Source organism: Thalia democratica, chromosome 9, assembly GCF_965202585.1.
Source record: "Thalia democratica chromosome 9, ktThaDemo2.hap1.1, whole genome shotgun sequence".
Taxonomy (NCBI): Eukaryota; Metazoa; Chordata; class Thaliacea; order Salpida; family Salpidae; genus Thalia; species Thalia democratica.
The window spans coordinates 29,911,323-29,927,701 of NC_139173.1; the positions used below are offsets into that span (position 1 = coordinate 29,911,323).

The window sequence follows — 16,379 nt, forward strand, 5'->3', positions numbered from 1 at the left end:
TCTGTTGCAAATAACAAGTTATTTGTTTTCTATCAGAGAATGTTAGTCAATAACTAACAGGACTAGCACACACTCAGGATGTTTATATTTTTTTAAAACTCAGGATGACTCATGGCAGTATTGATTGTTTATTAAAATCTGAGGGTACTTATATGTTGAAAAAAAATTACAGTACAGAATTTTTCTAGGTCTAGAATGAGATTTAGTTGATCCAGTTAAAAAAGTTTATTATTTTATCCACCTAATTTTGTACAAGAATACTCAGGGCAGTATTGACTATTATAGTGGCATCCTTTTAAAAAGTATAATGTTTATTTGGTTTTGGTATTTATTTGATTTTGGGTGTCACTTTCAACTTTAAATAAGTTTGTAAAACTTGCCTACTTGTTAATAAAGCTTAAAAAAATAATATAGTTATAGTTAGTTTATTTCTTTAAATTTATGTAAACTTTTTGGTAAAGCTGTAAAGGGATTTTGTCATTATAGTTTTTAATTTTTACACTTATTTTCAAAATAATTTTAAAGCTATAAGTTTATTTTGTAAGATACAAGCAATCTATGTTTTTGATAGACAAAAAAATCCTTAACAAAAGCTACAATTAAAAAGGCAAAAAAAACTATTTCTTTAAAACTTTATCTTCTTAAGTTTTAAAACAAATGTTCAAAATTTCATGGTCCAATATATACAAATTATTAAAAGCTTCTTAAAAATTTTTATATAAATTTTTACTTGAACACTTCTTGTAAAATAAACAAAAGAAAATCTTTTTTTTTTAACTTGGTTATAAAATAAAGTTGAAGTTCTTTTATTCAAAAAAACTGCTTCCTAATCCTACAAGTTGTTCTAATCACTGCAAGGAATGTATTACAAAACATTTGATGTTTTACTGCCTAAAAAATTTAAAACAGACTTGGACTCCAAGTTGGTGTGAGTTTTTCAAAATACTAAAAAAATTGGCCCTAAAAAATTTATATTTTGATATTTTTGAAAAACTTCTCCTATGTATCAAAAGTTTAACAAAGGTTAAACTTTTTAATAAAACTTCATTCTATATACTTCAAGCTTTTAACGTTTTTTTTAACTATTTAATTCCTTCATGGCCTTATTTAATCCCCCCACTTTAATTTTATGTATTACAATTTTTTTTCACAGCTGTACTATTAATGGAATTGAAATAGTATCAATATTTATCATATATTACTAATTATTACTATATAAATACATTGCACTAAGAGCACAATGATTTTTATTTAATCTAAAAACACATACGGATTCTTGCTACTTTTTTATCTTCAAAGATTTGCAGCCTTCTTAGAATTGCTTTGTAATAAAAAGTCAGTAGAAGTTAAGGTAGTTTTTTACATAAGTAAAATTATCTCTTTCATAAAAACTTAAAGTATGAGCTATTTAGGTCTATTTTATCGGATATAAAACTTCATTTAAGTTTGGATATATGTCTTTGTAATGTTTTGTAAAAATTTTCCACCACAACCACACCTTCTTAATTCTCTGAAATTAAAAAAATTCACTAAAACTCTTTAAATTAGGGTTTCCTAAACTTTATTTCAAATTGCCCCCTTAAAGAAACTAAAAAGGCTATTGCCCCCTCTAACAAGACACCTAAACACCTAAGACCATTTTTTTGCTCTTCATCTGCAACTCAAGAATATCTAGGGTAAGTATTTTTCAAAGTTTTTAAATTCCCCCTCCCCCTTTGCCCCCTTACTAATTATTGCCACCAACTTACTAAAATTTGCCCACTTTGGGATACCCTGCTATGAATATTTTTGAATTTTCAGAAAATTTTTCTTGCAATATTGAAAAAAAGTTGTTGAAACAAAGTATTTAAAGTCTAAATAAAAATTTTAATGATTTAAAACAAATTATTTCTTTTATAAAGTAAAACTTATAAATTTAAGTAAGTATATTTTTATAGTTTTATAAAAATTACACTAAGAACATTAAATAACATTTTTTTTAAACTGAGGAGATAATGATCTTATTTCAAAAGTTATTCTGAAACTTGAAAAAGATAAAAAGCAGCTGGTAGCTTTAATTAAAAAACTCTATAATGATGGTTTACTCTCTAATGCTTTTTACCATTTAAATTATTTCAAGTTTCCCAACCTTTAGGTTGCCCCGCATTCTAGATTAAAATTCAGAAATATTCCTCAAGATTGTTTAAAACAGTTTAAAGTCGTTTGAAAATTTCAGGCAGACCCAGGCTATTGTTTATGATAATCAGATATCATTATTAATTATTTTCTTGAATATTGTTTTTTTCTTCCACATTTTAGTCTTTTTTTTTGTTCTTTCAGTTCTTTTTGATATTATATTTTTGTATCCAAGCTTTACTAGCAGTAATACTTAAGTTGTTTTTTGATATTAAATTTTTAGTAATATTTTTAGTATTTGCTCCTACTTATTTTTAAAAAGGCTGCTTAAAAAGCTAAATAATTAAAAATAACTTGATAAAGTTATGGTATTTGGACTTGAAACACGTTGCCATAAGTAAAATTCCAAATAAAAGAAAAATAAAGTATTCTATAAAGTGTTTTGATATGTAATGATGGCAATTTAAAACATTTATGTGTATAATATACACTGTATATTATAAAATTTATGATTTTAAAAAGAGTAAGAAGCTAAGTATTAAATAAACTACTAGTGAAAAGGCTTTAAGCATCATTGTAAATAATTTATCAGTTATTTATGCAAACTTTACTTGATTAAAAGTAATTTGTTTGCAGAGCAACATTTTATTTATATATAAAGATAATGTTGTATCCCAAAACTTGACTGTTTCTATTAAAAAAGAAACTAACTTTTCAGTCTTTACCTTTACATAAATAAGTTTAAAATTAATTGAACTAAAGTATATAATGTTTTTTACCACAGGAACCATCCCACCGAAGATCGGATGCTAAGATGTGAGAGCAACATACTAACATTCATGGAGTCCAACTCAACTTCTGCTAGTGATCCATAACCAGGACGGATGTTGGATGTCTTGCTGCAACTAGCAATACTGATGACATATCGAGCCGTGTTTGGAGAGAAGCGCAAATAATCGAGTGTAGCTTTTATTTTTCTTAAATTGTTACTTATAGCAAGAAGCTTACATATTCTATTCTAATCAATTATCAAAAAAATCAGTTGACTTAGAAGTTAAACATTTAGTTATTTTAAAAAACAGTTTTAAAATTGTATATCAAAGTTTAAATTCCATAATAAAATTAAACATTTTATCTTATTTTCTTTTAATCTTAAGTATCAAATAGTATTTATTTTTTGTTAATGTTGTTAAATATTTTTATATAAAAATGATATGCTTCTTGCTGTAAATAACTTTTTTATCGCTTTTCTCTAGGTTTGGTTTTGTCGCTAGAGTCTATGTATACATATATGAATTAATTATTTACATTTAACACAAAGGATAGGTCTATAAGGTAAGTCAATTAGTTTATAGAATTCTAACATAACTTAAATCCCCATATGTGCAGTGCATCACATTTTATATGGTATAAAATTATAACACTAGTTATATAACCTTGTATGAAATTTCATTCGATTAAAACTTTTTTAAAACAGACCGTTAAAATATAATCCTTAATATGATAAGATTTATAGAGTAATCTCTTCAAATTATTTGTAAACATGTATTATTTTACTGTCTAATTTTATTTTTCCCGATTAATGCTATTGAGTTAGCGCGTTAATGGTATATTTAATCCGATAATAAGCATTTAATTAGTTAGGATCAAAAAGGTTACCATCACTGTTAAAAACTTATTGTGAAGTTGTCCATTTTTATAAATTTTCAAGCCATAAAGCATAAAACAGTAGTTTAAAGCAGTGGTTGTCAAGCTAATCAAAATCTGTGAACACCAAAATGCAAAATATAAAATTGGTGCACCCCAAGATCTAACTTTAATAAGTGCCGCTAGTGGTGTCACTACGTAAACACTTTTGTTAATGCATTTCTCCTTGAAAGTAATAACTCAGTTTATATTTATATGCAGCCCTTTTAACAACTAAAACTAGAATTTATCATTCGATCCTGTTTTAAATGAACTTTTCGCTGTCGCTTAAACTTCATAAATATTATAATAAAACCTGGATTTTTTTAGTAGTCTAAAAATTTTGTGCACCCCTAAATGAGTTTTATGTACCCTAAAAGTTGCGTGCACCCCAAATTAAATTTTGTGTGTACCAGTGAACACCTTGACGACCACTAGTCTAAAGAGCTTGTATTTAGTATAGGATTATTAAGCATTGATTGTTTATTGTGGTAAATTCCTTTGTTTTTAGGGGTAAATTTCGTTGAATACCATTTATTTAAATTTACGTTTATTATTTTTCTCTTTCATTCAAAAGTTAGTATTTAATTATATTTTTTATAAGTTTAATTCATACTATCTGTATTATTATTTGGAAAAGCTTATACACAAAAGTTTTTTTTTTCTAAAAGGTGTTAAATATATTTTATTGTTAACTACCTTCTGTAAAGGGCTAAAACGTGAAAAAAAGTTTGGAACCACTTATAAAAACTACTGATCACGTAAAAAATAAAGAGTTATTAACTAAGAATTTTCTTAAAAAATTAATTACATTAATATTAAGAACAAAAGATCTTCCATGTAGTCTAATAGAAGTTCTAAATTTTGCCTGAAAAGTAAGCACTTAACAATGCAGTACTATTTCAACTAATTATACTAGTTTAGCAGTTGTCACTGATTTACAAATTGCAAGAATTCACTTATAGAAAAGTATAATTTAAGTAATAATTAGAGACAGTATGACTTATCGACCTTAGATGCAATTAAAAAGCACAATTAACGTATATTTTATAGAGCTTTTTGTTTTATACTTTTTATCCAAAGTCCACCTCACCCAAATATAATAAAAAATTATAGTGATAAAAAATAACCTGAAAAAATATGCGAATCAGACTGACCTTTATGATTACTAACCGATTTACTTTAGTATGTATATATTTATAAAAAGTTTAAAAACACTCGTGTTCAATAGTGCTCTACAATTTAATTTGGAGTCAAATATTTATTCAACTAACAATAAATATTATGTATACATACATTTTAATATTTAACCATGTAATAACAAAAGTTTTATACAGCTGCTTACATATGACATATTTCTACAATCCTCCTAAAAGCATATCATTAGATATATTTTACATAATTTTAAATTTTTTGCTCAGATTTGTTAATTGTCCAGATTGTAAAGTTATATAATTATTTTTCTATTTATAAAAGGAAAAAGACGGTAGGCAAGATTTTTATTGTCGTTTTTACAAAAACAGTCTTTGAAGTAATGGCATAGTAGGTTAGAAACTAGCCACAGGTAAAGTATTTGTTTTTGAATCTTCTCTAAAACTATTTTAACTGATTTATAGCTCAAATTAATTGTAAAACTGAAATTGTACCAGTCGTTTGTCGGGTTTTTGTATAAGTTGAATTTTTTGTTTCAGTACTATATAGTTATTTTGTTTTGGTGACCAAGATTTATTAGGTAGTTGTCAAAATTGCACGCAGAAATTTCTTGATTTACTTTGTGCAAAACTGTCTTCGTGCAATTTTTAATCATTTCCAGTTTTATTGTTGTAGGTTATTTACACAGAGAGTAATCAATAGTGTTAAACTAGATCCCTGTTAGTAAAACTTTTTAAAATGATATTTATTAACTCATTATTCATAAAAGACACCATGAAAATTTAAATCGTTGTTGTAAGTTTAATTTACTCGAGCATGGAAATTTAACTATAAGCTAACGAACGTTTATTCTGTATTAACTATTTTTTTATTGAAACAACCTGTTTGACTCTGCGCCGTTTTTAACTCGTTTATCTAAAAGTTTTTCTTTAAAACAGTTGCTTGTATATTGAAAGGAATTTTTATCTTTTTCAACTCGATTATAATATTGTAGCACATCACTGCGAATTGTCGGCCCGAAAGCAACTTTCTTAGAAAAACTAACCCGGTAATTAGAAAAAGCTGCTGACGCCTGTCTTAAAAATAATTAGTACTATATTTATAAATAATTTGAAGTAGTAATCTGCTTCAGCTATTCTAATAAATAAAGTTTTCTTTTTTGTGTCGATATTATATTTAAAATTTTTTTCGTGTCCATGCTACTTCAATGCCCTGTTTGATTATCAGTTTTGTTATAGAAAATTTAAAACAACCATATAATAGCAGAACGTCTTCTATCATAAAATTAATGCATAGCTTTGGCTTAAAAGGTACAAAAGCTGATAGTTTACATTTTGGGTCCACAAAAATAAAAATATTTAACTTTAAAGAATTACGTTAAAAACGATGTTAGGAATAGTTTTTTTTTCATTATAAAAGTACAAATAGGATTCCGTTAGAGTAGAATTTAATAAAAACTAAAAATATGTTAGAGTAAAAGGGAGTTTTTAAAATTTTTGGCTATGTATTGTATAAAGACAAAAAACAAACATTGTTTGCATGTTAAAATGACTATACTGAAAATTCTGTAAAGTTATTGATAACTGTATGGTATTTCTTAATTACACATCTAAAAAAATTTTCACTGCTCACAATGAACATTTGTTATAAATCAATAATGTCATCTGTATATATCAACTGGCAAGAAATACAAAAAAAGAGCAATTATAATGGGCAATTAAGTTTAGTTATCTTTTGTGGAGATAATCCTTGATACTGGCGTAGTGTATTAAACTGATCAACTTTCGTTTACTAGTCAAGTTTGCAAAATTTCAGATTAAAAATTGTTTATCGTCTACTAAAAGTTTTTAAAAAATACTACATTATTGACCAAAAAAATATTGTGATAAATTTAAAGTGTTAAGTATAGTTTTAAAAAAGATTATACACTTCAACAAATTTTTAGTAATATTATCAGTTAACAAAATAATTTAAATTTAATAATCTTATCTTTTAAATTTTGTATTAAACCAGAAATATTTAGATTAAAAATATATAGAAAAAGTGACTTTAAATTAGCAAGCTGAACATATTTATTAAATATTTCATACTTGATAAATTATACTGTTAAGAAGTTATATTTACTGATATTTTAGGGAACATTTTAAAGTCACATTAGATTGTTTAAATTTAAACTAATAAGAAATATTAAATTTTTTGAAAGTTTTGGTATATCTAGTATTTTATATATTCGAGTAAGCATTTGAAAATTTATATTTCAGACTTTTTGAACACAACTTTTTATTTTAATGGTAAACCTTTTCTTAAATTAATAAATTAACTTTATATTATATTAACTATGCGTTTTGGTTTTAAGAAAACAAATAGAGACCTCAACTACTGGAGAAGTAATAATGAATTTATTCTTTCAAGAATTTATTTTCACTATTCACAAAATAACTTTCAAGATTCTATTTGAATAATATTTATTTAATCACTGACGAGGTCTTTGACCGAAACTCAGTTTGTAAAATAAATTCTTGAAAGATTAAATTTATATTAACTAATTGATATTTAATTAAAAAATCTAACAAATTTAATGTTTTGTTTAAAAAAAGGTTAAAATGCTAGTCATGAAAGTAAATAACAACAATGTGATACATTTACGTACATATTAAACTTTTATCAACTTGACAAACTTTTACAACAATATGTAGGATAAATACCAACTACCAATAAAAAAGCAAATAGAAATAATAAACAAAAAGTCTAATGTTTTCATCACTACACTGAACATCGTGCTTTTTTTTGCATAATTGAATAATATGTGAAGAGGTTTTCGAATAAAGTATACAACTAACATAGAAAAATAATCACTCTACAGATACAAAATATTTATTTAGATGTACTACTTCATATTTTTTGCTTTTTTATCTAATGTAGGTATCCGTGGTTGTATAGGCCCTGTACAGCATTTAATGTTTTACAAGCAGCAAAAACCGTTAGTTTTAAAGCATTTGCATAAAACAGCAATTGTTTATCTTAGTATATAATAAACTTTCTCAAAGCATTTTGTAAATTATTTTGTTACCATATATCGTTACAAATAAAATTTCAATAAATAATAAATACTTGGAAATTTGTTTATTTTTCAACACTATATAAAAAGTACATACCATAACAAAGGCACAAATTTACAATTATATTAAATAAATTTACATGCTAATAATTATGTCTAAAATATTTATGCAATTAATTTAACTATAAAATTAAACAACTTGGCAAAATTAAAAATTTGCTTAACCTAGTTTGAATTATTAAAAAAACACATATGCACTAAATAAAAGATTAAAATAGATATTAACTAAATTGACAGTCTAAACTAGAGAATTGATGGAGAATATTCAAATTGATTATGACGTCACAGGGACAGCTGCAAGTTACAGTTTGCAGTTGAGATGTTTGGCGTGGTGCTTGATGTGGTCTTCCATGAACGTCGCCATGAAAAAGTAGCTGTGATCGTATCCCTGTGTGGAGAAAATAATAATATTTTATTTGTTTGTTTAATTTGCAATATTCAGATTAGTTTTTTTTTTCTAAAATTTTATTTCAACACTTTTTCGTAAATAAATCATCCTTGTAGAGTAAATAACATTGTTAAAAACTAAAGTCACTTTTTCCACATGTTAAACTTTTAATTAAGCTGTAATTTCAATTAATTTGTAAATTAGTTATTATTATATCCATCTTAAATCCTGTATAGAGAAATTAATATTTATTTATTTAACAATATGTATTTTTTTTTAGCTATATTCTGTGAAAAAAATATGGGTGATAAGAATTTAATTTTAAGAAACCTTTCTTACAAAACTGAACATACATTTTGAAGTCTTACCAAATTATAATTTAAATAGTAAGTTACATAATATTATTACAAATAAAATAAAATATATTGTGCTCTAAGACCAAAGTATAATATATAAAAAAATTGTATATAACAAAATCAACTAAAAATAATACTATGATTAAATGTATTGCTTACAAAAATTAAACAAAGTTGAGTTTATTGTATTATTTTTTGTTATTATAAACAACAAACTTAACAAAAAAGTTTTTATAATTTAAACCTGGTCACAGAAATCAGTAAATAAAAAAATCAATATAAGAATAATAAACAAACATCCTGAAGCCTGAGATCGACTGGCAATTGGGCTTCCTTGCAAGCAATTTCGAAATTTTCAGGCAGAAGTTGGTATAAAAACTGGTCCTTGGTTCCCTGATCCACTAATATGTTGGGGTTCGGACCATCGTACACCTTGGCCAGTTCGCAAGCGTCGTATTGCTGAAATAATTTTTTATAGTTAATATTTTTAATTTCATTTATTTGTTTATTATACTTGTATGATTCCACTACTTTGCACTCGTCGTATAACTAAATATTTGTACTATTATTTATTTTCTGTTTTTTTAATATTTTATACGATGATTTTAAATGCGGCACAGAAAACTAATTAACAACAAAAAGGTTAATTAGAAGCATGATATTTAAAGAAAAAACTTTTAATTACAAAAGTTTAAGAAAAACACACAATAAGTCAATTAAAAATACCTTGATATTTAATTTCAATGTGCTAAAATAAATTTACAAATCTAATAACAGTTGAAATTATTTGGAAATATCAACAACAACAACTTCATATTTACTAGTTTCCTCTACCATGTTGTAAGTTACAAACTAGCAATTTAATCAGTAATAATTACAAATACAAACCACTCTAACATAAATAGTAACAATGTTATAATAAAAAAATTGGCTTAAGGTTTTGGTGGACTTCAAGTTTTGATAAGAGTTCTTTTTTAGAATATAACATACAAACAGATTGTCGAGAAAATACAAGCTAACATCTATAAATGTCAAACCGTGTGTCACATATAGAGTAATTTTTATTTTAGAAACATTGCACAACCATATGGAGAGAAATGTCGCAGACTTGAAGAGAAACTTGTTAAATTTAAGACAGTTCAACGAAACACTTTCATAGGTTAAAAAAGATGCATAGTAAGGAAATTTAAATTAAAAAGTTAATATATACTAAATTTTAGTTTGTATCCTATTAACTAATCTTAAAACCTACCTAAATAAAACTCACTACAAAAAAATCTTAATATTACAATTAGCAACCAAAACAAAAATTTATTTCATTAGTATACAAATTGTACATAAATATAGTTTTAAATCAAGTAAGAAAATTTTTAAAGCTTCATTATAAGTTTTTTGTTTAAATAAGCTATTTGGAATTAACTACTTATAAATACGGTTGTTAGTACATAAACTCACTTATAAAATTAAGGAGTTTTAGTAGTACAGAGCTATTAAAATAATGACTTTATCAATTACATATAGAACACAAAAATTGTGGCTAATTTAATAAAAAAAAAACAACATGCATTTCATACAAGCTGTTAAAATTATATAAAAATAAATATACTTTATATTAACATAAAAAAGTAGTTGAAGGATTTTATTAATTAAATTATTAACTTTATTTTTAATGTTAGAATATGTATAAGTATCATAAACTCAATAAACATAAGTTATACAAATATTTAAATATTAAATATTCGTTGTGAAATTAATAATTAACTTACCGCCGAATAAAGAGCAATGATATTGCAGATAGAATTTGTTTGATTAGTTAAGTAAACAAAAAAATATACTTAAGTTTCTGACATTAAAACTACTGCTTTTTATACTACAAGTTTAAAACAAGCTCAATACTATCAAAACTAACAAAATAAAAGCAATAGATATTAGTTGACAACGCAAAATATTTTATATAAGTTACATCTAAATTTAAAAAAAAGATGATAGATTTATAAAAATTTGTATTGTGCCTGTTATCCTTTGAGTGTTATGAAAAAAATTTATTTCAAAAAATAACCTTTATTGTGAAAAAAAAAAAAAAATACTGAATAACAGAAAACCCCAATATAATTTAACTTGTACATCGAAAATAACTAAATATTTAAAACAAATTTTATAAAGTATTACTTAAAAATTAAAAATAATTAAACCTAACTTTAGAAAGTAAACTTAGTAATTTAATTTAAAACAATTAAACCTAACTTTAGAAAGTAAACTTATCAAGTTAATTAAAAATAATCAAAACAAACTTTTGAAAGATCGGGGTCTCCACCCAGGTATCCCTTGAAAGCTTTTCTTCCCCAATCACAATTCATCGGGTTGGTTATGGGGGCGAACGCTGACACTGACTGTTAAATGATTAATATCTTATTCTTATAATTTTGTTGTTATGTTTGGACTTTAAGTAAGTCCAAGTTGATAAAGAAAGTTGCTGAATATATTATATTTATTGCTATTTTAATTGAACACTTTGTCACGTTCGTTTGCAAATAGTATGTTTTTATAGAACTCTATGAGCAAGTAAAATTTGAAGTTGACAGGAGATTTTTAAAAGAGAAAAACTATTTATGCTGACAATAAAAGTCTCATTTTTTTATAAAAAGATAAAAGAAGTTAGTTTGAAAACTTGAAAAACAAACAAAAGAGCAAAAACATTTTATTAGTAATTACCTGATACTTTCCGGGATTTTTCAACGCACAGATAAGGGCACCGTGTCCACCCATGCTGAAATTAATTTAAAAGTTAAAACAAATTAAAGATATTAAACAAAAAACTTTATAAAAAAAAGTTAGAATATTTTTTATCTTAATATGTCTATTAACAATCAATTACTGAAAATAAAGTTAAAAGTTAAGAGAAATTTAAGATATTATAAAAAAATCTTTTAAAGTATTAAAAATTATTATCTTTAGATGTCAATTAACACGCTTTAGATCAAGTTTTAATTAGAGATCTACCGAAGCTATATCTAGGCAAAAAAGAGATCCAGTAGACCAGCGGTTCTTAACCTTATTTTCATGTTTTACCCCTTTTTGGAAGGTAATTACCAAATTTACTCCCAATATACAAAATAGTGTCTAATTTTGAGGAAAAAACTAGATTTTTTGAACTTTAAGCTTATAAAATGTTAAAAATCGTAAAATTTAAAGTTTATTTAACTTTAAAAAAAATACAGTTAATTACTAACTAATAATTTTAAAAGACAACTAATAAATACTAATCTATAACTTGTAATGTATAATGTACCCCATAAAACTAGGAAATTTACCCCAGGTTAAGAATCGCTGCAGTAGACCTTTACTTTTAATGAGTTATTTTATGCACTCTAACTTTGTGAAACTTGATTAAAAAATCTTAGTAAGTAATAAGTAAACAAAGTATTTTGTATGCATACAACAAATGCAAAACCAAAGTTTAAAAAAATTATTACCATTTCAAAATCATAAAACATATTACTGTAAATAAGTTTTTATGTAAATTAGAAAACTTGTAAAATTTGTATGTTTGAAAAAAAAAGTTTAGTTAGAAAATCAAAACAATATAGTTTTCTTACACCAAGTTTTAACTTTAAAACTTAGGAGTTTACATATGATTATTTAAATTCATAAGCTATATGAAAATTTAAAAAGTTTAATTATTATTATATATTCATCATGTTATTTTAATTAGACCTATTCTTCTGCAAAAAATATTAAAAAAAGTTTTGCTGTATTCACTAAAACTCTCAGACCTGTGTCCGAATATTGACATTTTGTTTGGCTCAACTTTAGCAGCAAATGTTCTGTTGATAACATCGGGCAACTGAAATTTTAATATTTTTTTTTTACAAACTAATAATTAACAAATTCAGACAGATAATTATTAATTAATGTTTCAAATATTGTAAGTAATAAACTAATTAATGCGTATAGATTATTTATAAATTTGTGGTGAACTCTAATATCAAACCTCTTTAGTGACATATGAGTACATGCGGTAGTTGTTCTTCCACAATTCTTCAGTGGCATCCACATAAAATCCCGCTCCACTTCCGAAATCGTAATCTTCATGCTCTCCTGGAAGATTGCTTCCTCCTGAAATTAAAACATAAATAGTTAAAATAAAAATGTTATTCCTCCTAATTAAGATATGTATTCATACCAACTTACTTGTACTATATTAAATCAGTGTTTACTATTATTTTCAATTAAAATATTTGGAAACAATATTTAATCTCTTTAGTGACACAGGAGTCAAAAAGGAGATAAAATAAAAAGGCTATGTGTTGTTTCTTCTACAAATAATTATTTTCATCAACTTACTTTTACTGGATTTAAGTTTAAGTTTGGCAAAAATACAACACTGCCACAAGTGAGACAGCTACTTTGTAAGTTGTTGAAAGTAAGTCATGCTATAATATTAGTTGCATCTTTGCTAATTTATACTGGTTTTAATTTAGAGTGTAATCATGTACAAAAAAATGGGAAAACATATGTATCCATTATCAGACACCTATAATACAAAAAAGTAAAATCATTTGTAATATATTTTAACCCTTTAGTTAAAATTTGAACATCCATAAAATAAGCAATTATGTTTATAGTGAACAGTATGACTTTCACAAATTCTGAGTAAATTTAATTGAGGCTGGATTTTCTACACAGTATAACTGTTTAAGCTATCAAGCATAAGCTAACTAACTTGAAACTTAATTGAAGAGATAGGGTCTTGTAAGCTTTTATACTTCAGAAACATATAAATCCATTTTCTAATCAATAAATAATTTGTTTAAAATTTTTCAAACTGGAATAAGGTGCAGACAAGGAAATTTGAAAAATTATACCTACCTTATAACACTTTTAGCCTTTCTATCTATTATCAAACTTTTGTAGGTCGAATAAAATCATAAAAGTACATTATTGTGCATAAAAATACTTTTTTGCCAAAGTGAATATGCTGGTAATAAATTTCTTTGGTAAAAGGTATTTTAATTATATTTAAAGAAACCCCATAACTATACAATTTTTGTGATAGAAAATAAACATTAACTTTTACTTTTATACTACACCAAGTGGTCACAGTTTTGATTTGTTAATTTCATTAAGTTGATACAAACGTAATATTAAAACTATTTGTATATTCTACACACGTAGAATTAAATTCTAAAATGTTATATAGGAATTTATTTTTATACAAGCTAATCTTTTCAACTAACTTTAAGTAAGTTTATTTTTATTAATATTTAATAAATTAAAAAATTAAATAGTTTACAACTGCATCTAAAACTTCATTAATTCTCTTGAAAATCCAGTTAAAAAACAATGTTATTGATATTTTAACACCTTAATAGCATAAAGTAACAACAGCATAAAAATTTAATCAAAAAGAAGGCAAACACAACAAAGCTATTATTTAAACATATTCAGTTATATTTAATTAGTACTATTGTATTAATAACAACTAACTAGGACTAGTGTCTGGGGTGACAATGATAATTCCGTATTTGGCCCCAAACATCTGGGTGTTGCCCTTGGTTACCACATTTTGTTCGGTGCAGGTAAGCCCTGACAGGTAGTACAAAACCGGACACTTCTGTGTTTCTGCCTGTTTAACTTACACACTTTATTAAATGTAGGTTAGCTAATAAAATTAAATCATTTGAAAAATATCTCCTTGATATGCTTTAAAACTTAAATAATATTCAAAAACCAAAAGTTATATGCTCAGTTTTTTTAATAAAAAAAATAAAAATTGAATGATCCCCACACTATATTATCTAACTTAAATTGTTTTATTTTAGATAGTTTAAGAATTTTTTTTTTGAAAATAATAAAAATTTTATAACTTGAGGTTTTAATGAAAGCATTTGTTAACACAAAATCTGTATGTACAAATCTCAATACATATATCTAGTAGTACATAAATCTAATACTTATTTTGAAAACTAAGATAATAAGCAGTGTAAATAACACTGTTATTGCATCATAATATCGTTAGTTGACCAACTAGCCAACAAACAACTACTTTACTTGAAAAAGATGACTGGCTCTGGTCAAATTCAAATAAACAATAATAACATACCTGTGGAGGGAAGTAAACACCAAACTTCATGCGGCACTTGCATTCTTCACTGTCGTGTTCAAAAACTTTCTGCTGTCCCCCAAATGACTTGTTTGAAGCTACTTCGTTCACCATGGCTTGGTTATTAATATTAGAAAAATTTCCTGAAAATTTGCAAAGTTATAGTGACATTAATAAGGTTACTAAGTTTATTTCACTAAGTCAGGTTGAACCTTTTACTCCAACTTTTATCTTCAATGCTGGCATTTTTAAAATTCTCTCAGAAATCAAAGAAAAATTTCTCAGAAGAAACATTAACAAAATCTAATAGAAATACTTAAATTTTATGACAAAAATGAATGATGTTTACCATTGTTTAAAAGTTAAATGTCTATAGTAACAAATAGAAAAAAAAACTGTTTTAAGCTTAAAAATAAACTTCTTTATTAATAATTACAACTTGTAGAAAAAGTTTATTGACTTTTAATCAGAAGATTATGTAGTGACAAATTTTTAACTGTTAATTCTAATTACAAAACGGAGTTGCAACTCATTGAGAAAAAAAAGCCTGAGTGAGCAATAACTAGCCAAGTATATGAAAAAATTGAAACCAAATTTCTGCAAAAATTTTTTCCCATTAGAACTTATTATGTAGAACCTTAAAGTAAAGATGAATGCCTGCATTAGTTTAACCAAGCAGGCTAAGTTACCTTTGCACTAAGACTAATCTAGGAAAGTTTAGCTAATACAATTAGCATTTAGCATTATGTAAAAAATACAATGTTTTTTTTTATGTATGTCATAGTTGCCACTAAGTCAAGACGTTTTAAAAGGTAAAATAGACAACAAAAAAACCCCACTAATTGGCATAGCAACCATGTTATAACTATTAAGGGGGGGTTCACCTTGTTTTTTATAAGTTCATTTTGTTTTGAAAAGTTTTATCTCGATTACCAGTCACTTTTCACATGTTTACAAAATAAAAAAATTTCAAAAATGATAAATGTTGGTAAGTTCAATAAGTTTTTTATGGAAGGCCAAAAATAATTAGCAAAATAAAAACAGTATTTTACTCAAATCTACCTTCTTTTCTTAACCAGACTTCTTCAAATTTATTACATCAGGTTTGTTACTATTTTAAGTATTTTCAATATATAAACTTCTTAAAAAAAAACTATTTCTTGCATTAATTTTTTTTTAATTAATTTAAAAATATTCAAATTTAAACTCTTTACTTTTTTCTAAAAACTTACAAGTCAATTTCTAAAAAAATGAAGAACAAGATAGATTGTAAGTATTTTTTTTTTTTTGAAAAGTTAAAACATATAGTTATTTGTCTCAAGTTTAAATATTGTTGTAAATAAAATATTAAATCTGCACATCTTTATTTATTTGAAAAGTTAACAATGAAAATAATGTGGTTCACATGCTTCTATTGAAAACTCTATACAAAGTTACTATATATCTAAAAAACTATTCAAA

The 16,379-nt window shown here is 25.0% G+C and overlaps 1 protein-coding gene across 1 annotated transcript; it reads right to left on the bottom strand.

Moving 5' to 3' along the window:
• Positions 1-7,751: 7,751 nt before the first annotated feature.
• On the bottom strand, positions 7,752-15,210 carry LOC145844562 (S-formylglutathione hydrolase-like). The gene is made up of 9 exons (XM_082951959.1): positions 15,131-15,210; positions 14,919-15,061; positions 14,303-14,441; positions 12,807-12,931; positions 12,589-12,659; positions 11,528-11,582; positions 11,107-11,205; positions 9,113-9,274; positions 7,752-8,459 (listed from the first exon to the last, which is right to left on the bottom strand). The coding sequence occupies exons 1-9, from the start codon at positions 15,162-15,164 to the stop codon at positions 8,373-8,375; spliced, it is 915 nt and encodes a 304-aa protein (XP_082808085.1). The 5' UTR covers positions 15,165-15,210; the 3' UTR covers positions 7,752-8,372.
• Positions 15,211-16,379: the final 1,169 nt, after the last annotated feature.

Coding starts and splice junctions, on each gene's coding strand:
- LOC145844562 (XM_082951959.1), bottom strand. CDS start 15,164: ATGCCAGCATTGAAGATAAAAGTTGGAGTAAAAG. Junction 14,442..14,918: donor GTGTTTACTTCCCTCCACAG/GTATGTTATTAT, acceptor TAAGTTAAACAG/GCAGAAACACAGAAGTGTCC. Junction 12,660..12,806: donor ACTCATATGTCACTAAAGAG/GTTTGATATTAG, acceptor TTAAAATTTCAG/TTGCCCGATGTTATCAACAG.